Source organism: Bombus vancouverensis, chromosome 2 (genome assembly GCF_051014615.1).
Source record: "Bombus vancouverensis nearcticus chromosome 2, iyBomVanc1_principal, whole genome shotgun sequence".
NCBI classification, from domain to species: domain Eukaryota; kingdom Metazoa; phylum Arthropoda; class Insecta; order Hymenoptera; family Apidae; genus Bombus; species Bombus vancouverensis.
Genome location: NC_134912.1, coordinates 21,034,343 through 21,055,846, shown reverse-complemented (window position 1 = coordinate 21,055,846; position 21,504 = coordinate 21,034,343). Strand labels below are relative to the sequence as shown.

At 38.0% G+C, this 21,504-nt stretch overlaps 2 protein-coding genes across 2 annotated transcripts in view; one reads left to right on the top strand and one right to left on the bottom strand.

The window, feature by feature from the left end:
• Window positions 1-239: 239 nt before the first annotated feature.
• The window catches only part of LOC117160075 (zwei Ig domain protein zig-8), a 138,436-nt gene continuing 117,171 nt past the window's right edge, over window positions 240-21,504 (top strand). The window contains exons 1-2 of the mRNA XM_076624416.1: window positions 240-308; window positions 689-817. The gene's annotated coding sequence lies outside the window, so the exon portion shown is untranslated. The remainder of the gene's footprint in view (window positions 309-688; window positions 818-21,504) is intronic.
• The window catches only part of LOC117160104 (fatty acyl-CoA reductase wat), a 30,387-nt gene continuing 13,920 nt past the window's right edge, over window positions 5,038-21,504 (bottom strand). Inside the window, exons 4-5 of the mRNA XM_076625700.1 lie at window positions 10,404-10,493; window positions 5,038-7,558 (exon numbers count right to left, since the gene is read on the bottom strand). Coding sequence (XP_076481815.1) covers window positions 10,409-10,493 — 85 coding nt within the window. The 3' untranslated portion in view covers window positions 5,038-7,558; window positions 10,404-10,408. The remainder of the gene's footprint in view (window positions 7,559-10,403; window positions 10,494-21,504) is intronic.

The window sequence follows — 21,504 nt, the reverse complement described above, 5'->3', positions numbered from 1 at the left end:
GTTACTCTTCTATTAAAATAATAAAAATGTTAAAGTCTTAATATCGAATAATAAAACAAATGTCTAACATATTTCAGAAATCATTAAATTCTTAATTTGTAGATTTTAAACTTTTATAGTAGAGTTTTAGTTTTTATACTTATCAAAGTTTATTAGAATTTCAGTCTTTATTATTGCTAAAGTTCCAAGTTCGTTATTTTGTATTAACAATATTAAGAATATCTTATGTTTTGTTATAGACACATCACAGCTTCAGCTTCTTTGTCTTCTTTGGAAATGTTCTAACCGGTGGCTCAAAATCTAAGAATGTAGGTATCTTTACATATCGTACTTTAGTTATGTCTGTTCTGTATATTTTGCTTTGAATACCATCAATACTAAGAAGTACAATTTGAAAATCTGGAAAGTTAGGGCCTTCTAAGGTTACTCTTCTATTAAAACAATAAAAATGTTAGTCTTAATATCGAATTATAAAGCAAATGTCTAACATATTTCAGAAATCATTAGATTCTTAATTTCTAGATTTTAAACTTTTATATTAGAGTTTTAGTTTTTATACTTATCGAAGTTTATTAGAATTTCAATCTTTATTGTTACTAAAGTTACAAATTTAATAAACTTCCATGTTTCATTATCTTCAACTTTTCAAATAATCAGTAATTGCTCATCGTGTTTTGTTTTGTAACAGATTATTCGCAACCTCTACTTCTATCTTTGTATTTTCAACGGTTCCAGCCTGACGTTTTAGTCTCCTGATGATATTCGCTGGGATAGTGCAGCATCGACGACAACATTCTTTGTTTCTCTGCTTCTAATGGTGAGTCGCATGCATTTCTGTTCCTCCGGCCACTTAATCATGTCGTAGGATGAAAGGTCCGAATCGGCACGGGTGACTGGTTGTATTACGTAGAATTTTTTGCGAGCATAGTGACCGTGGGTATTTTTTATAGCCGTGAGTAGTAACATTCTTTTTTCAAATTTATTAATGTAGGATAGGTCTTCTTGCACATCGCGATTATAATAATTAGTTTTTTAATAGTTAGGTTAAACATATACATTTGAGAATATATTCGTGTTATGTATAAATATGTATGTTAATATTCCGTATGAATATTTGCAAAAGGCAAATATCTACACGAATATATCTGTATAACATAAATATGCTTAATCTTAAGCAATGAATTTTAATATAAATAAGAGATATCGTCGTTTCAGCATTTTGTAGTGGAGAAATCGGATGCCCTGCGTTTTCGTTGCTGTGAAAAATGCAATTATCACTCAATGATAGCGAGGATACATGCAATATACATTACAATAAATAATCTTCAATTTAATTTCCTCTTTTATGACAACATTAAGTCAGATTCGTTTATTTGATTTGAGATATTATAAACTTCAGTAGAATTTAAAATATGAATTAAAATTCCTTTTTTCCGTACAAGAATGTGTGAAATTTTATGTGCAAGAAGAAACTTCGCGACAGGCAGATTTTTGAATCAAAGCAATAATTTAGAGCACTGCTTCTGCATTTTCGAAAATGTGCTTTGACGAAGAGATTGCCTGAGATTGTTCCTATCTTAGTAATACATTTAGAGTCAATTATTACATTTCATCCAGTCTTAGTCTTTTTTCAATTAATACTACTTTTCTTGTAATATTAAAATTTCAGTGATTTATTAAATTACTAAAGTAGACTCATTATAATCCGAAATGAAGTAATAAAATATAAAATCGGAGAATGTTAGTCCGTTAAATACAAATTATATAAACTAATTATTTTTTTAGATCAGGATTTTCAGATTTAACCCTTTCCGTGCTCATTGTCAGGATCTCATTCACGTGCCCAGGTGCTACTTGAATGGGAAAAAGACATTGAGCACGATGATCATAATTAATGCAAAAATTTTTCAGCGACTGACGATGTGTTAGTGTATCGTGCACGACGTATTTTCCACATTGTCTGTGTGTGGTTAGGCCGTGGAATTGCGTCGTTTTTCTCATTCGCTACAACTTGAAATATTAAAAATGTCGAGACATATATTAATTCAATTTATGTATCAATACAATCGCAATTTGTGATAATATCTGTACGATTAAATATTGTTGTCATCTGCAATTATAATTCCAAGTTCACTTACATTTATTTTAATATAATTTCTTTAGACGTGTTTCATCACGTTTTGCGCAATGGTCACTAGCCTTCGTCAGTCGATTTCAGGAAAATGGTACGTAAATTAGAGTGTGCATGGTGTATGTTAAGCTCGGGTGTCGGAGGCGTCCCGGGACGTCTTCTCCAGTGTAGGACCTCTGCGCTCGAGCGTTTGTGTGAGAACCGTGGAGCGAGTGTGTTGGTGTGCCTGTTTTGCCATTTTTTAAATATAGGGCTAGGTAGGATAGGTAGTATACTTTCTGGTGTGTCTGTTAATTATAAGTAGGTAGGGCCGGGCAGGTTGGCACAGTCTCTGGTCGGGTAGGCGCGTTTTCGAGTGACCAACCTGTTTCTGGAAATCTAATTTGAAAAATCGATGGTGAAACCGGTACGAGTAGAGCATGCTCTCGCCTCTGGTTCTGTCTATCGATTTTTCGAATTTCGCGGTCGCGGTCGCGAGTAGGCTCGAAACGAACGTTTATCGCTCGAGCACGCATATGCGAATGGATCACTGCTGTGATCGTTGATCAGTCCATCAGCACTTGAATCAGCTTCCGAGGGTTATATTTTTAATTTTACCTTTATAAGTTATTTTTTATTTTGCGATTCGAAAGACTCGAGCTTAGATTTAAGTTTCAGCGGGCATTGCGCCCGAAGAAAGAAGAAGCTATGAGCCGAAGAGGCCCGGCAAACTGCCATTCAAGAGGGCAACTACTAATGGCTGTCCATCCTATGGATCATCCAGAGCATGGAAAGTCATCCTTGTTACTACTTTGTCACTATGCTCGCTTTTAGTATCTGTAGTAGTAGTAGTGGTAGTAGTAGTAGTAGTAATAGTAGTAGTAGTAGTAGTAGTAGTAGTAGTAGTAGTAGTAGTAGTAGTAGTAGTAGTAGTAGTAGTAGTAGTAATGGTAGTAGTAGTAGTAGTAGTAGTGGTAGTGGTAGTAGTAGTGGTAGTGGTAGTGGTAGTGGTAGTGGTAGTGGTAGTGGTAGTGGTAGTGGTAGTAGTAGTGGTAGTGGTAGTGGTAGTGGTAGTGGTAGTGGTAGTGGTAGTGGTAGTGGTAGTGGTAGTGGTAGTAGTAGTGGTAGTAGTAGTGGTAGTGGTAGTAGTAGTAGTAGTAGTAGTAGTAGTAGCAGTAGTAGTAGTAGTAGTAGTAGTAGTAGTAGTAGTAAAGTAGAGTTGCGTTTACAAAGTGCCCAATCCCTCCGACTGCATTTGCTGGATACTGTTCCTGGATCACACGATACAGCTGCAAGAGCTGAATACAAGTGTGATCGTTCATCGGCAACCTCCAAAATGGTTGCACTACGATCTCTCGCTATTAGTGTCGCGTATTGCTTTAATGCGAGTGCGTAGATTAATATTTATTAGTGTTGCGGATCGAATTTCGGGAATTTTCAGAATTTTTTTTCTTTTTCTTATAAATGATAGATTAATTGATATTGCAGATATAAGGAAGCACTCTTCGCGTTTGATTTTGAGAATTTTCTGTTTCATAAATATTAGTAGTGAAGTAGCGTTGCGAAACAGGAATATTCCGTTCCACTCACGGTTTGTCGATCGGGTTTTATATAGAGTGGAAGACGATCTTATTTTAGTAGCCCTTCTGGCTGCTGCATTGTTTCTTTTTCAGCGCCCCTTATTACTACGTTTATTACTGAAAATACTGCTACAAGACATATTTCTTTGTTAACGTTAACGTTACCATGACTCCTAAAATGTAGAACTTTATTACAAATGTAATATATATATATACATACACACTTATGAAATTGTGAGTGATTTCATGCATAACAAAGTATTATAATGAAATATCTCGATGTTGCTATGAAGGCTTGACATTATTTTTATTAAATCATTAAATCGATATTATTTTTTAAACTACCTACTAATTTATTTTAAATGTCAGTTAAAACTTAATCCATTACTATTGGAATCGATACTAGTGGTTGTTCGTTATTAGATTTTTAGAATTTTTTCGGCTACTATATTTTCAATTTTTTAACAGTAATGTAGAATTTTACAAATATTTGAATTTCGTTTGCACCAATCAAAGGTTCGTTCGCGATCATCGTTCAGTTGTAACAAAAATTCTGCAAAAAATGATTTATGTACATATCTTTCGGTTAATTATGTTGAATAGGAAATAACAGATAACAGAGGTATCTGTTTTTTTTTTAAGTACTAATCCAGTAAATGAGTTTGTTTCAGATTTATCAATTTACAGAAAATACATTTTAGTTACATATTTGAATATTTCATAGCATCTTAAATATGTATGCTAAATGCTCAAAAGAACGAGAGAAATAAAGGAGGGACAAAATAAAATATGAACAAATAAAAGGAGCTAAATATTACGAAATAATGTTTGGAGCTTACCAATCAGGAAGTAATTATACATATTTTATAGAATTTTACTAACCTTTCGCAGATTGAATTTGTTTCAGAGTCTTTTGTGGCATCACGCGAAGAGGACTCGTACTCCATACATCTCTTCCCTTTCCCTCTCCTACATTTAGATTATTACGTAGATAGAGTAAGCAGATATTTAGATTTTTACGTAGGTATGATTTATAGAGTTAGTTATGCTACTTTGAGGTAGTAATTTAAATAAGTAGGTGAGGTGTAGGTAGTAAATAAGTTGATATGGTAGTAAGAAGTATGACATCGTAGTGAAAGCATGGCATTGTAGAATGTTTATATTATGTAGCAGGTAACTCTATATGGCACATATTTCATCTTATTTTCGTGCTCTTTTTGTTTAACTCTTAATCCTAATTAATTAATGTATATATATTAATATCAAATATGTATATCAAATATCATATATGTATTTACAATTAAGTTTAATTTAATTTTTAGATTTCAGGTTTTTTTCACGAATACTGGTAAGGTTTCTAGTTTTCGCGTCGGTTTTTCTTAAAAAAAGCTCCTTTCGCTGTTTGTTTTGAATATTGTGGAAACGCACACCGAAAGGAGTATTTATTTGACGATGAATAAATTGTAGATTTTTTTGCGTAAGAGGAGAGTGGATGGGTCGTGGATAGGGTGGGTCTCCGCTCGCAGCACCTCCTCGCGGTGAGACTCGGTCAATCAGTATTATTTGATATATAATTACTAATTGTATCATTATACAGCAGCAAAGGAATTAACTGTGTAACTGGTATAATTATTAATTATATAGCAAGTAATATAAGCTAATTGGCTGCGATCCTGGCTACGTGTTCATATCGATGTATCTATCTAAACCTTTTACGAACATTGACAATACGCATTTTTATTTATGAATTATGGAGGCAAATAATTAGAGGAAACATTAATCCTCTCTACTCCAACATTTTATAAGTCGGTTTTCAATATACTCTTAAAGATTTTTATGAGTAAGCAGGTTTAATGTTCAATTTACTATTTCTTTTGCAAAACGTCGCGCGGGTTCGTTTACGTTTCTGAGTATCATGTGCTCCTTCTTTACGACTTGTACGAGGTAAGGAGCCGCCCATGCGTTGTTCGATTTGAGGATCACTGTGCCCCCCTGCTTAGGCTGACCTTCTTTCGTTCGTGTAAGGAGATTTGCTCGTATGCAGGGACATTTTGGCCGATTTTTAATTGTCAATAATCAAAAACAAAGCCGAAAACGCAATTTTTATATTTTTGATTTTCGTCTTATTTCGGCTTCAAGAATTACCCCTTGAATTTCCTGATACCCGTAGCCGAACACCCTGTGTACATAGAGAGTTGTGCGAAGTATGCGCATACATCTGATACATTTTCAAAGTCGATTTTTTTTGGATATTATAATTTTATTTTGTCCCTTTTGTTTTTGTAAACTCATATCTACCCTACTGGATAACGCACTAACTTTCCAAGACATCATGTAGATACAGCTAGTGATAAAAAAGATTCGGACAATAACGAAGAAAGAAACAACGCAAGAGGATGTGAAATCTTTTGTCTCGATTATCGATCGGAATTTCATCGATACGGACAATTTTAGATGCTGTAAATTATTTTAGAACTGTCTAGGTGATTGAGGAGGAACGAAACTTAAACAACGCGACGAATCTAGGAGAAATTGACGTGTCGAGAAGAACTAGATCGAAATAGTAAGACGATTTTAGCTCCTGGCTGTAGCTTGCTTCGCGAAAAGAATAATATATCGGGCCTGTTCGATTTCTCGGCATTGCCGTTTCATGGAATTAGATGGGATATCTGGATCGGTGTACGTACTTTCTCTAAACGTATACGTGTGTTCATGCGTATGAATCTAGTCAGAAACTCTTTCTACTTTGACGATTCGTTTGGCCTTCCATGAAAGGAGTACAATCAACCATGTGATTTATCGTTGAGGAAGCTCCGCTCGAAGGAAGGGCGCGGGCACGCGATGCTCGATCGATACGAGAAAAATGACCGCACGCTGATGCGTTACTCGTTACGGTATTCGAGAGCACTTTCCGAGTTGTTTCGCCTTGACACTTTCGGCTTTTTTATCGAAATGACTGGCTGAGAAATTCTTCGAATCGACTTTTTTGTTCTTACGTTGCAACAGGGAAACCGTGTACGTATTGTATCGATCTCGTTCAAATGCTAAACCAATTTTTTACTGCTTATCAGATTAATTTTTTAACGTGTCCAGTGCTCATACGTCGGACTCGAAATCCTTGGAAACTGATTTATAAATTATATCGCTGTTAAATTAATTGTCGTGAACGTCTGCTTACGATCGATTTACAAAATAAATTTAGCACAAAAGGAAAATATCAGGGCATGACAACAAAGTTAATATTGTTCGGTTGTTACATAATTACAAATTGAACGATCACGATCTGAAAAGTACTAATTAATTCATGGCCCCGATGTAGTGCATGTGAAATGTTAATAATAACATTTAAGATAATTATTCGATTAAAACGAGGCTCGATGCTTGTAATTAATAATGCATTATTCGATGTGCAAATATCTGTCATTATGCGCATTAATTATTCAATTGATGCAACTGACACCGATTTTAACCACAAACGGAGAAAAAAGCCAGTACGTAGACATTCGTATATGTATCTATACATAATTCGAAAACTGGTGCAGTTTGCAAATGTTTGTACATATATGGTTTTTGGATGGAAACGGGAATGATAAAATCGAAGATATATGTACTGACATTCAGAGAGAGACAGAGAGAATATAGATTAACGGCAGAGGTGTCAAAAATTTAGACATTATGTATCTGTATATAGTATGCAATGTATGTATGGAGTGTGTATATGTATACTATTCCAAACGGATACGCGGATGTATCCGAGATTGCATCTCCTTCTCGTTTCTGCTTGGATAGATGCTCTCGTAAATTCATACTCCATTCGTTCCATTTCGTTATCTTTTTAGATCTTTCCGTCTGATTTTCTTCGCGTCTCCTGTGAAATAAAAAAAGCAACTGATATAGCTGAAACTTCGTCAAAGTGTAGAAGAATTCGGTGAGTTTAACTTAGAAACAAATAATCGCGTAACAATTTGGTTCGCCGAAACACCGACCAAACAACAACAAATATATTCTGGTAGAATTTTAAACAGAAATTAACGCCTCAACGAGCAGTATTCTAGTTACCCGATAACGCGGCATGATAAGAGAAAAAGGAACAGTGGAAAGAGAAAAGAAAACGGTAGTTGTCGATAGAATTTGTTAATAGATGTTGAAAAGAAAGAACTGTTAATGGATTTCGATGTTAGGCACAGAATATAGAACGTAATGTTTAATCGAGCAACGTTTCGATATGGCGGCAGAACCGATTAAACAAGAAATACTTTAAATCTTGACAAACGAAACGACTTAGCTCTGGTTACGTAGATGTCTGTGGCGATTATCGCTATCTGACGATTTAATTCTAATTTCGAAAATTTATTAACTTTCAAATATCGTGAAAATGAGCAAATTGCTCTTGTATTTCGATTTAATTAATCTCGTTAAACTTCGCCTCGCTTGGGAAAGTACAAGAAACTTGTCCGATCTTTCACAACAGCATGTAGACAGCGTTTAAATACGCCGTTCCGGAATAAAAGTCAATCTAATTACCAATGTTTCACGATTTGTTGATACTGCGTCGAAACTTCGAACGCATACCGACGCGAATTCTTCGGTAGGGCTTTCTACAATAGAGGGTTAAACAAATTATCTCGAGAAAGTAGCATTTCGTGGTTACGAGACTCGATAGGATCGAAGGATACTTCGTACGCGTAATGTCTCCTAACGCTGCTTCGTTGCATCGGAAACGACACGTTAAATCATTTTCAAGCAGAGGATCCTTCGCCAAGGGGTTCGACAGCTAAAATCGCTAAACCAGAGATTCTGTTTAGCCATTAATCGCCTCTTAGCGATTATTATTATAACACCGTGCTCCACCAATAGTGGAGTATGCAACAGACTTCGAACAAAGTTGGACTTTCACATAATAGGTCGCCGGTAAATTTCCTGGTAATTTACAGGGAGAAAACAGGAGGCCATTAATAACCGTTGTAGACGAGCGAATGCCGTAATTTCAGTTTTGGTATGCAAGGCTCGCCCGGTAAATATTTGAACGTGGCGCGATATGGTAAAATCCGTAAATGTAAAAGTCGCAACCGGTGAGCCAAGGCCGATTGTATGCGGACGCTTTGTTTCCAACAGAGCCGAAACGAAAGTACGTCTAAATCTTTTAACGAGCCTGCCGAGTAGCAACTCGAAGATCGACTCGACTCGTTCTGGTATGAACGGTAACACCCTCCTTTTCGTACGCTCCGCTTGTAAGCCGGAACTTCTCAGTTCCGTGTTTTAAGTGTAATAATATACGGTTTGTAGGAATTTCGCGTATTTAAGACTTCCAGGTAGCAGTTTGCCGTGTACGAGTTACTTCAGCTTTATCGTTTTAACTTGTTAAAATGGTTTACTGGATAATTCGATACGTAAGGAGATACTTGTTCTATGTTCTCAAGTTAATTTCAAGAAACTGTTTGCTGATATCTAATCAGTTGAGTACCGATAGGAATAAAAACAAAGAAACGAGTAAATGTTAGAGTAATCTAATTAATAACGATTACTTTTTCTTATTTCTTTATCCGCGTATTACGACGCGATATTCGTTTTTTTTTTTCAATTTTGCGCTGAACACATCTGACATTTGAAAAAGCAGTTCTCGATTTAACGTTTCTAGAAAGATACTTTCGAAGCAAACATTTGTGACAATCGTGCCAAGCTCTAAAAATTAACTCTGAGAAAACAGTATATATTCCTTGGTCGTGAAGGCTGTGAAAGCAGCGGTCCTTGAGGTCTTGACACGGTCGTATGGAGGAGCGGCTTCGTTGCGAGAGGAAGTTCGGTATGGGGGTGCAGATTTATGCGCTCGCTCGACCAACATCGAGCTCGTCTTTCCTATGTAAATACCGAGGCATCTTGTTTACGCGGAGCTAGAGAGAATATCGCTAGGCAAAGACCGTATTTACCGGATTTCCATGCTCTCTATGCGCAGTCGTCGGAAGAAGGTGCTTGGGCTTGAATCAGACCGCATTCGTTGAAATAACGCGCTTACTCTCTCTCTCTCTTTCTCTCTCTTTGGATACGCGATGTTTGCAGATTATTTTGAAAGACGACGTATCTTACGATTCGACAGAAATCGACGTTCTCTTCTGCCGTTTTGTAAATGATTGTTAAAATTATAATTCGACTTGTTTTCAAATTCACCAAACGGATCGTTGGCTTACCATTGATTCCTGAACGTTATGATAACTATATCTCTTTGTTTGATATAGAAACGAATGAAACACGTTCGACGACACGCGATATTCAAGTAACAAGTAAACGTAAGCGAAAACGTCTATAAGTTGTTTCCTCGAGTGGCAGTTACTTTATTATAAAAAACTCTTGTCATAGAAAGTTAGTCACTTGACTATGCAGTGTTCAAGTTTTCATTAGGGTGTTAAAATTTATGAGGTTTAGAGCTTCTGCATGTAATACATTTTTTTGAATATATTTGTTCTTGCCATGGTATCAAAAACGACGGTACAGTTATGACATCTATCGTGATATTTGAAAATCAAACTAGGTTTAAATTGTTTAGTTCGTAAGTTGCGTTTGAACGTGTCAAATTATTTACTGCACGAAAAATTAGACGAAAGATAATGGAAATATTAGTCAATGTGATGATATGAATATCCAAGGATATTCTGGAAGAAAATGTTACGGCTAATGGATTACAACATGAACTATATTACACAAGCTGTTTAACTTACGCCAGTTATAAATGAAGCAACTTCTCAGGAGTCAGTTTGGGCAAGATAGCGAATTCCGTGCTGCTGAAGTAACTTCTTCTGAACGCCACTCTGAAAAGCAAACGAACAGTGAAAGATGATCCCACCGTTAACTCTGACAGTAAACAGATTTCGAGCGAATCGATGACAGGAGAAATAATTTGGCCAGTACTTTCGCGAATATTTTAATCGATAACTTCAAAATTCGAACTTTCAAAACTCGATACGTCAAAAACCTAGTGTCAAACGTACGACAAGCGATGACACGAGCGATAGGTACTTTTTAATATCTATCGATAAGTTTGGAAACGGTCGGGAAAACTTGTAAATTCGTACTCGAACGTTACGCAATAAAAAATTACATCCCTTGTTCGAGATACGAAAAAAATGTCGACTTCGGTGATTCGTTAGCCGATATAAGTACGTATAAGACTTCTCTCGGTTTCCGTACTCCGTTATTTTCAAGAAACGGGCCATTTTGAAACGAGTTTCGCAACGAAGTTACAGTAGAACATCTGATCTTTGCGGATTCTATCGGTGAAAATAACTTTATAAAATTGCGTTCTTTCTCGATTTGACGATTCGTTTCAAATATTTATTCGCACATTCAACGCGCAAGTTGTTTCGGACGTAACGAGGAATATCACGTGGTTGGCGATCACCGTGACAACGCGATTCGGATGTTTTTACGAAATCTATTCATAAAAATGTTTGGTTGGCAAGGCGATCGCATAAACGCAATTTCCATTTAAACACGAAGGAACAGAAAATAATATGTATTTCATTAGCGATGGTTAGTAGGAAGCCGGGTATTCGTCCTATGCAAGAGAAGTTAAACCAGGGACGAAACAAAACGTGTACCAGCGTTCGTTATCGTTAATTTAGCGAGCATAAACATCGAAGAACGGCGCTACGCTCTCGTTAAACCGGTGAAACTTTTTCGCTGTAATGTTTCTCCGCGAATGGAAACCAAACAGAAGTCGAGGAAAAACAATGACCGCGTTCGCGTATTTGAGCGAGTCGTTGCTGAAACTATTCCTGCGTGCATACGTACAACGTACATATACTATATCAACCGAGTTAAAATGCAAATACCACGTGTTGCGGATGACAGCAGTCTTTATGTACGATATAATATACGACTTTAAATTTTAGTTATCGTATTTTGATTAAACCAAACATCGCTTGCATCAACATTATTTCATTTGCAAATAGATAGAAGATCGTATTCGACGTAACTACATTTTATTTCACCAACAATAAGTAGATCTTAGAGGATTATTAAATTTTTATTTCTACGATTAACGCGCAACTCGAAAGTGCCGCCAATTCGATTAAATATCACACACGTTTTAATTACTTTTTCAATCTCTCCGGTATAATTACAAAAATAGGTTGGATCGTCCAAGAGCTCCATCTACTTCATCCGTATTTTTAATAAATTTTATGCGGCTGTAGGTCTCTTTAGGAACGCTGCGTGTCGGAGAAAAAACGTGAAACAGGGAAAAGAGGGTGAAAACGAATGAAATGGAAAGAAGAATCAATACGAAGAGAAAATATTACGGAATCAAGTGTGGCTGAATTTCGAGTAGCGAATACTGCGGAAGATGGAAGTATCGTTTCCTTTTCTTTCTCAGCCAGTATATTAACGCATCAGAATTCAAAGCACGCAAACGCGGTCTCCGCCAAATGAAACGAATCCGCTAAAAAACAATCGTACCACTGAACAAGGATGCCCGGCAAAAAGGGCAGAGATAGACGAGAAACGACAACCGCTGAAATATCCTGTTCAACGAAACGTTAATAGCCACGCGGATGCTAAGGGGAGAATGAAATTGTCCCATTTCTACGAAATGAACTTTTCACCAGGTCGAATCATGTATTAATTTCGCGGTCGATCTCTGTAGAACGCTAACTTGTTTTATTCGTCTTTTGTCACAGATTTCAACGTGGACTTGATCATTTCGCGAATTACTTGTCGAGCGTCGTATAGCAAAAAAAGTGACCGTATTACTAGACTTTTGCGTTAATTACAGTTTATTTCTTTCCGTCTTTGAAATATACAAATGCAAATTTAAGTGGAAAACATAAGCGTTTTAATATCTACTATACACTAGGTTATAAATCCACTATAGACTAATAATATCAGTATTTAATTACCAATGCTTAGTAATTCCTAATATCTAGTAGAATGTTTATTTATCGGATCGTAGCAACCAACTATCTTCCGATATCTCGATAAAGTAACTACATAAATATTCGTTCTGAAATAAATTTTCGTTCACACTAGAGTATATTGGAAAATAAAACGAGCTGGGGTTGAGAAACGATCATACGAGAAAACGCAGGGAGGGAGTGGGAAAGACGTAGATAAAATATCCTCCCCGATGAAGCGTTAATACTAGCATTGATACTAAGGCACGAATTAAACGATGGCGCCTGTTTCATCTCCGAGCGGAAATTAATTTCGCTCATCTCGCTAGCTGCCAGCCCGAGTACAGATTGAGCGCATTTTAACGAGAACGCTACGTTCCGTTTTACGTTCCTTCTCGACAGATTAACGGTAACGAAGGACGCGGACTATTCTCCCATTTGCCTTTGCATTTTGTGACCAGATAACGGTCACGTACCATCCTGTGTATTCTCTTATCGTAATTTTACGTTTTGCACGAATTAACGACAATCCGAAAGGTCGCTCTGTATACGCGAAATCAAGTATAATATAACTTTCAACAGCTTCTAGAAAAAGTCATTATCAGAGATGTGTTGTTTCGTACTGAAAGCGAGTACAGTTTCTCTTATATAACTAATCTTCCGTTGACAATTATTTGGGATATTATCGTATTAGTAGCTGAATCTATCTTTGATCGATCGCATCATGTATGAAAACGCCGAACGAGCCAAATTTAATTAAAATTGGTTCATTTTCGTTCTTTGCTCATTTACATTGGTGCACATTTGTATAGCTTTACGCGTTTAATACGATATTACGAATGGTTGAAAGCTAATTAGTAGTAGACTTTTGTGATTAAAACAAGAGTAACTTTGCTTATTATCAGAAATCTCGCTGACTAGTTTGTATAACCGATGATAGTCAAAAGTGGATAGGACGAGATGTGATACTTTCCTGCTCTGGATATAGTATAATGAAAACGTTTTACACACACATACACACACGCGCACATCGAACCTACATGTAATATACAGCGTAGAAATGATCGTAGTAGCTTTCCTTCTCGGAGAGATCTTACAGATCACAAATTCCCTTAAGTTTTGTCCAAACATTTAGTTCATACGAACACTATATCCTTTCACTTGATTCTATTGTCTGCGCGTTTAAAGTCCGAGTCTGCTAGATAATATGTACTTGCGCTTACCATGAATTCGTTAGAAGCCCGAGACAAAGCACGCTTCCTTTCAGTGTTTTCCATTTTGGAAAGAAAGGTTTAAAGGAAACTTACCGAGAAAAACTCATTATCGGGTAGAAGAAAGGAAATGACGAAAATTATATACACTTTATAGTGACAATTCGATACAGTCAGTCGGATGAACAAAGGGCTAGATTTGAGCTAGACAAAGTGAAACATTGCTATGATATACAACAGCTTGTTAGGGAAACTGGGACAGAACGGATGGTATATTATTTGCTATTGAACTCTAGAACGATAGATATGTTTCTGTCAAGTTTCCATAATTAATGACGAAGTAATAGAATCACTCGGTTGCTACGAGTAACCAATTGTATTTCCTGCAAATATTCAAAGCCACGTTGAGTCGAACAAATTTATAATTAATCGATTAGTTAAAGCTATCGAATTACACAAAGCCAGTACTGTCATTAATCGATCACCCCCTTCGATTAGGATGTAATTTCGATGGATCGAATCACTCTCACGAGAAACTGTGACGTGGCCAGGTATAACGATCAAGCGGTTTCGTTCGATCAGCGAGAGTCGCTGAGGAATAGAAAATACAATTTCGATAGATCGGGAAAAAAAAAACAAAAAAAGAGTAATGGAAAAATGAATCTGAACACGAAGGAACAAAGATTAGCATAATAATGGTACACGAAATTACACGCTTGATACTAGAGAGACGGGTGCAATTCATAAGGTACAAAGACATCTTGTAGGAAATATATCCCGCAAGATGAAACATAAAGATAATACGACAACTGCACAACTATCCACCTGCAGTCCGAAAAGTACTGTTGCATAATGCAACGAATCTTATTTTATGAGAGACACGCGCGTTACGATATCTTGGAAAATAATCCTTATCGAAATAATAAATGTATGAGAATGCATCTTACAGAAACAGTGGCATCGACTAAGATCTTGTCAGGTGCGAGACTATTCTCTCTTCCAACTAATAACGTAGTGAATAGATATCGTTTATTGCTCGTTGAAGTTTAAGACAAACGAACAACATTGAAAATATACGTATATCGTTACAATTTAGGTATTCGATCGAACGTTAACGAAGAAAAATAAAGTTTATATCTATATGAACATATCGATTCGAAATCCGAAAAGTCGCGTTCAAGAAAGTTCATAGTTTTCACTTTATTCTACGTAGAACGTAAGATAGCGGTAACGTAATACATATTTTTTCGACAAATAAGAAAATCCGCCTTGCCGGGAAAGCTGGATGTAATGTGACGAACATAGAGCAAACATAAAGAAGGAATCTGCTCGCACGTGCGCGTAATAGGGTTACACAGCCATGGCAAACAATTCGTTAGAACGGGGTTACCAGAGGAGTCGAGTTTGCCAGAAATTCGTTGCCTCGTGGACAATGTTTATTTCGTAACGAGCGCACGATCACCGTAAATTATTATTTAGTCGACTGTAAAGCGTTTATCGAAAAACGATGCAACAGCGAAAAATGATTCGTATTCCGCTCTGTCGGTTTCAACGGAAACAACTCGCGTTTGATGCAGAAGGTGATACGTCAGTTCATACTTTCCTTCTTTTTTCGGAAACATTTCTCTAGAGCGAGAACCGTGTCGATCTTTTCACAGATCGAACAACGTATAATACTCGAAAGTCATTTAAATAAACCGTAGTTCGTAGAGACGTATTTTCTGATAATTTTGTACCAAATAATCCAGTTTAACTGAAAATTTCAGCTCGAAGCAAGACATCTCGCAGCGTGAGAATTGTAAATATAGAACGTTTCTCTCGGTGCTTCGGACAACTGCTGATTCGATTCAATTTGCTCGTCCATTATACAACATTCTCCATTTATAATTCGTTCTTCGATAACATTTTATTCCGTCTCATTTTCTTCACACGACACATCGATTTCCGTGTAATCAATGAATAATACGTGCAACGCATACGAATAGCGCAACCAGTGAATGGTAAGCGTTCGTTGGGACAAAAGCCGAGGAAACAGGGGCTGCTTTCAAAACTTTTCTGCGATTCAATGCAATTCAAACGAGAAATTCGAGCGGTAAAGGTAATTCCGAAATATGAAAATCTGAAAAAATAATTTTCTTTTTTGCTGCTGTTATTCGACATTTTGAAAAGTTGATTCGTAATAATCGAGGATAAGGAACGGGATGATAAAGGAAAAGATGATGGGCGTTATAGAATATTTTGCGTAATTCGTCTAACTATATCAAAGGCGGTTCTCCAAGTTTGAACATTCGGAGTGGGCTAGTTGATAACGTTGAAACGTTATCAGAAGATGACACGCGCATTCGTCGCGCGACGGTTGGAAACGCGCTATCATCTTACGCGAAAAGACGGCTTTTCCACGGTTGGTGCACCGCATAAATGATACATAAACACTAGCCTGTAAGTGTATACATAAGCGAGAAAAGCGTGAAGCTTGGGCGCCGTGGTACGTAACGAGACGCTCTACGAAGCTGAGCAAACATACTTACATACATATGTATATAGGAATTGAAGCCTACTCTCGCATCCCTTTCCTTTCCTACTTCCCTACTTCCCTGCTTCCCTACTTCCTTGCTTCCCTGCTTCTCTTCCCTCGCCTGAATTAGTATCGCTGTCTTTCCATTTGCGTCTCGCTACTTTTCTCTCGAGCATCTTAATCTCTTTCTTTTCGTTATAATCACGCGCGTCCTGTGTAGATTCTTTTAACGCGATATATAGAAGTTGGAACTTTGGGACTCTTTGTCGCATCGAATCGTTCGTTTTCGGTAGAAAATGTTGAAGTAGAAAGAATTGTTTGGTTTCTAAAAACCGGTGTATTTTTTCGAAGGAAGAAAGCAGATGATTCTGTTTCAGCGTAACCAGGAGCGCGTTACTGTACGTCGTAAGGAGAGGAAATAACCTCGATGAAAAATGGTGACCTTTTTCTTCGCTTTCCCAGCATAAAGTTGGAGCGCGCAATATGCGGCTTATAGGTTAGATACGTGTATCACGGTAACGTGTGAAGCGTTCGTTACACCTCGATTCCGGAAATGTATTCTTCCATTTTGATGCGCACGGGAAAAGATGCATGTACTCTGCCAGCGGCGTTTTTACACTTTCCACGGTGACGCGATATAGAAAAGAAATGAAAAGCGCCGTCATAAAGGACGCATTGACGTCTGAAACTTTGTGCGGTCGTTTTCTGTTGCCGCTTCGATACTCGTGTAGTTCTCTATAGGTTCTCGCGTAAGAAACGACGAACTGTACTATCTGTGGAGAAAAAAGTTCTACTAGAACGCTTTTACCTACGAAATTGCTTGCTCGAATGCCGGCCGATGTACTTAAACTTTTCCATTGCTTCGTGACACGTATGTATTATTTTTGTATATATTATTTTTACATTGCGCGATTATCACTCGCTAATCGCACGAAGCTTATGCATTTTCAGGGCCGATGTCTTGGTCGATGCAATAATAGTAATCTAATTCGATATATACGTGGAATATCGTTCTTTACGTTATGAGAAGCGACTACCAACAAAAAAAAAAAAGTAGTGAGAAAGAACGACGAAAGGAAAAGTAGGCGCATTAACGTAATTCCGACGAAGGACGATGCTCCACGACGCGATGTCTCGTTTTCTAAAGCAGTTTGGAATTTTGGAATTACACGGAGAAGGAGCGCCCGGAGCTAAGCAACGCTTGCAGCTCCTCGACGACCCGGAAGGATAATGCGGCCGACAATGATAATAATTATTCGCCTCGCAGTGCTTGTAATTGCTTAGCGTAACTCGTGATTCCACGATATGTCCGCCACATATACAAAGTTTGCCTAAGTACGCCACGAACGGAGAGGGGCGCTCTGTCGTGGAAACTTTCGAGCGGTTATGCGGTTATTCCGCGCTTCCTTTCTGACCCTGCTAAGATCGCGCGAATAACTTCATTTCTCTCCAATGGTAACAAATTGATTTATTCATTTTCCTAAAACGTTCCAGGCTTTCCTTGTGCTTTTTTCGACCGCTTTTTTCCTTATCCGATTGGCGACGCGCATGCGTGTACACGCGAAAGGATAATCAACTTTAACTCGTTTGGCTGGTCGCCGCGCCGCGCCGGTAGCGTTTCACGCGATAACATCGAGATTATGGTCTAAACGGCGAGAAGGACTATTCGCGCTAGCTTTGCAGTTACGGAATAACGAAGAAACTTGGTGAATGGCGAACGTTTACCGAAAGCTTCAAAGGTAGAAGTTGATCAAGGAAAAAGTAGCCGATTTGCATTTGCACAAACCTGTTAGAAGTTAATCAGGTCACTGGCGATGAAGATAGTCGATCTTATCGATTAAATACCTTTGCCCGTATTTCGTTTCATTTTAAAAGTATATTTTAATATATAATCGTAGAAGCTTTCATCGTATTTACCCATCGAAATTTCTTCCACGAATTATGTAACGTTAAAGGTATCTATCGCATGCATTAATTATGCACAGGATCAAAGGTTATTTAATTGTATCAATTACGGAGCAAACTTTTTCGCTGCACTTTGGCATTTCCGAGAACATCGTGTTGAATCGAAGGTTATCCGAAATCCGAGCATTTTATCTACGTGTTGAGCTCTGTTTATTCGTGTAAGATGGTATAGTCGATGGCAAACGACCCGAAATACCAAGCTATCAGGAGAAAGATTCGGCCATTCGAGACAATTCAACCCAAATATTTCTATCGCTTGACGATCCAACAGATACAAGTTTTTGTTCGTTCTTTCAATGACAATGCTTCGTACAAAAGACAAGGAAAGTCTTTTTTTCAACTGTTCGCTGTGTCCGCGAAACGGTCGTTAAACGAGGCTTTAATTATTCTTTCACGCTCTTACATTTTCGCGCTTGTACCATGGTACGAGAAAAAATGCAAGTTATGGTTGGATCGTACGGGTGAAGAAAATGAGAAGAGGAACAAAAAGCAAGATATCTGATATGTCTTGGATATCGAACCCGTAATCGATCATAGAGTAGGATTTTCAATTAAGGCGTAGCGGTTTCCAAGCGACTCGAAAGAAGAAGTGGTGTTCTCGGCGAGAGCGTCCGGATGACAAAAGAGAAAGAGGGAAGCAGAGAGAGAGAGAGAGAGAGAGAGAGAAAGGCAGGATAGAAAGCAGCAAAAAGCTTAGCTTAACGCGGCAAGGGTGTAGATTAACTGACGCGTCCGTGGCTCACACGCGGCTTGCTCGGCAATGGGAAAAGCTCCTTAGCTGCTCGAGGAGTCTTCTACCCTGCCAGCCTACACCCCCTTTGAATTCGCACAACTTTGCCCGAAGGTCTTGCACAATGCCAACTATAACTTACGCGCTACTCTCTCTTCCCCGTCACCCTTTTCTTACACCACTTCCTACTCCTTCTCGTCCTCCTTCTCTATCCCTCAGCGTTTCGCTACTTTCTTAGCTGCATTACTTTTTCATTCGTCTCAACCTTCTCGCGGTTTACTTTTGCATACACACTCGTGCGCGTTCGTTGTGACCGTTCCATTCGCTTTTCTTCCCCGATGGCCACAGACTTTTTCAATAACAACGTTTCTCGAGTTTTATTCAGCCGGAACGCGTCTTACAAATCCGACCGAGACTGGTCCCTCGACAAGTGGCAGCCGTTATTCCGATAGACATTGTTACCGACTCTTGCCTCGTTCTGTTTCCATCCGTGCACGTATATAGCGAGCATAATATATAGGGACGTTCTCGCACGCACCTGTTTTCAATAAATGTCTTTACGGAAGTTCACCGTTCCTATTTCCAATATCCGTACGTATACGTATAATATTAGATACGATAGAATATTATAACTTGGAAAGGTAGGGCGAAACAAGCTTTGCTCCACAAATTGCTCGAACTCGGTCTACATTATGAACTTTCCTTTTATTCGAATTCACGTTGCTCTCCTTTATTCTTATGCATTCGCTAAACGAACGAAATGCATTTTCTTTGTACTCGATGTCTCTTTCACGATGCGACGAATACCGAGAGTACCTGTATATGAAAACGAAACATCCACTTTAGATATTCTTTTGAGATCTATATCCCGAGTTGGGAAACTCCCTCTCAATGAAAATTTCCGTGTACATGGGTCTCGATTGACGACACTCAACCCTTGCGCAAAGTCGTGTGGTTGCAAACGCATTGCTTTTTGCATAACGATTCTACCATTCGTATTCATACAGTTTTTTAGTTGCTTTTTCTATCTTTTCCTTCTGCACGGAGGATCGTGTTCTATTTGCTCACTTTTTCCCTTTTTCTGCTGCATTTCTTCGTTATGTCCATCTTCCTTTCCTTCATTGTTATACGGAAAGCGTAGGAAAGCTTACGTAAAGCTGGCGTGTACCACAATTTTTCACGCGATTCTTCTTCCACGGTAAAATTACGTATATCGGTGAAATTCAATTTTTCTATTAAAAGGGAGATATTACGCGTTTAGACGTATGTCTCGCTTTAAAAAGCTACGTATTAATGCCATTTATCTGCAAAGCGCGGTGGAAGAAATAAAACTTTTAAGAGGAAGAAGTATTTCTCCGACTAAAAGCTTAAGAAATCTTAGATACGAGAAACTATGAATTTATATAAATCGGATTACACGTACTACCAATAAGAATTTTTTACGCGCTTAAAACTGACCTTGTATCGAATATTTAGTATTGTTTAAGATAATTTAGTATTATTGCAATTGCTATTATTAGCGTAATATCTTCTGAATCGCACGAATGTTTATTCATTCCATTTTCATTATTTTTTAATAGTTAATTTCTGCGTATCATCGCGCATATATATAGTACCATAAATAACAGTATTTGCTCGTATCCGTTTTTCCAGGCTTCTCGCAGGTTACTACACTCGAGTAAACAAAATCGCGAAGCACTTTAGCCGAGAGCCTCGAATTTGAAGATATCGAAGATCTTGAAACAATTCCGCGAAGGAAACGAAATACAGAGAATGGTTCTGCTAGAAATTGGCAAGCTCGCAGTGTCGTTTTCGATACGATCTGTATCCTTCAACCGGAATGTATCGCCTAGATTAAACCGACTGATGCCTCGCATCTCTAAAAAAGTTAACAAGGAACGTTCGTAGATAGCTTTGTCTTCGTCTTCTCATGACAACGAGAGCTCCGATGACGATTGGAGTCCAAATAAACAAATTCACGAGAGAGCTTGCGAGATGCATTGCGCGAACCCCAATGCGTTAGGAAGACGAGGATATCGTTTAACGTAGCGCCAACTTAATCGCTTAAAGTTAAAGAAGAAACATGTAAACCGCGATAAGTTACAAATTAAATCTAGACGAGCTCTCTCTTGCAAAAAGGTGAAAGGAACGTGCTGGAATTCTTGGTGAATTATTGCCAGCGCAATCGTCCTCCCGATTCGTTTTAGACCCGTTCGCTTGCAAGCTTCTAGCCCAACGATTACCAAACACGGTGCAGCTGGAAATTGGGTGGCTGTTCCGTTGTAATTGGAAGATTAATCCTGTCAGTGACGATTCTATTTTCCGAGGAACAGTGTTATACCGATGGCGGTATGCTACGCCACGCCACGCCAAGCTATGGTACAGTACGTCGCGATCTTGGAAATCGAGTGGGGTAACTTCTTGGCGTGTCGAGGGATCAAGTGGTATAAAGATCGTAATAAGAGACCCGTAGCTTTTCTTTTCTCCAATTAATACCTTCGCCTTGCG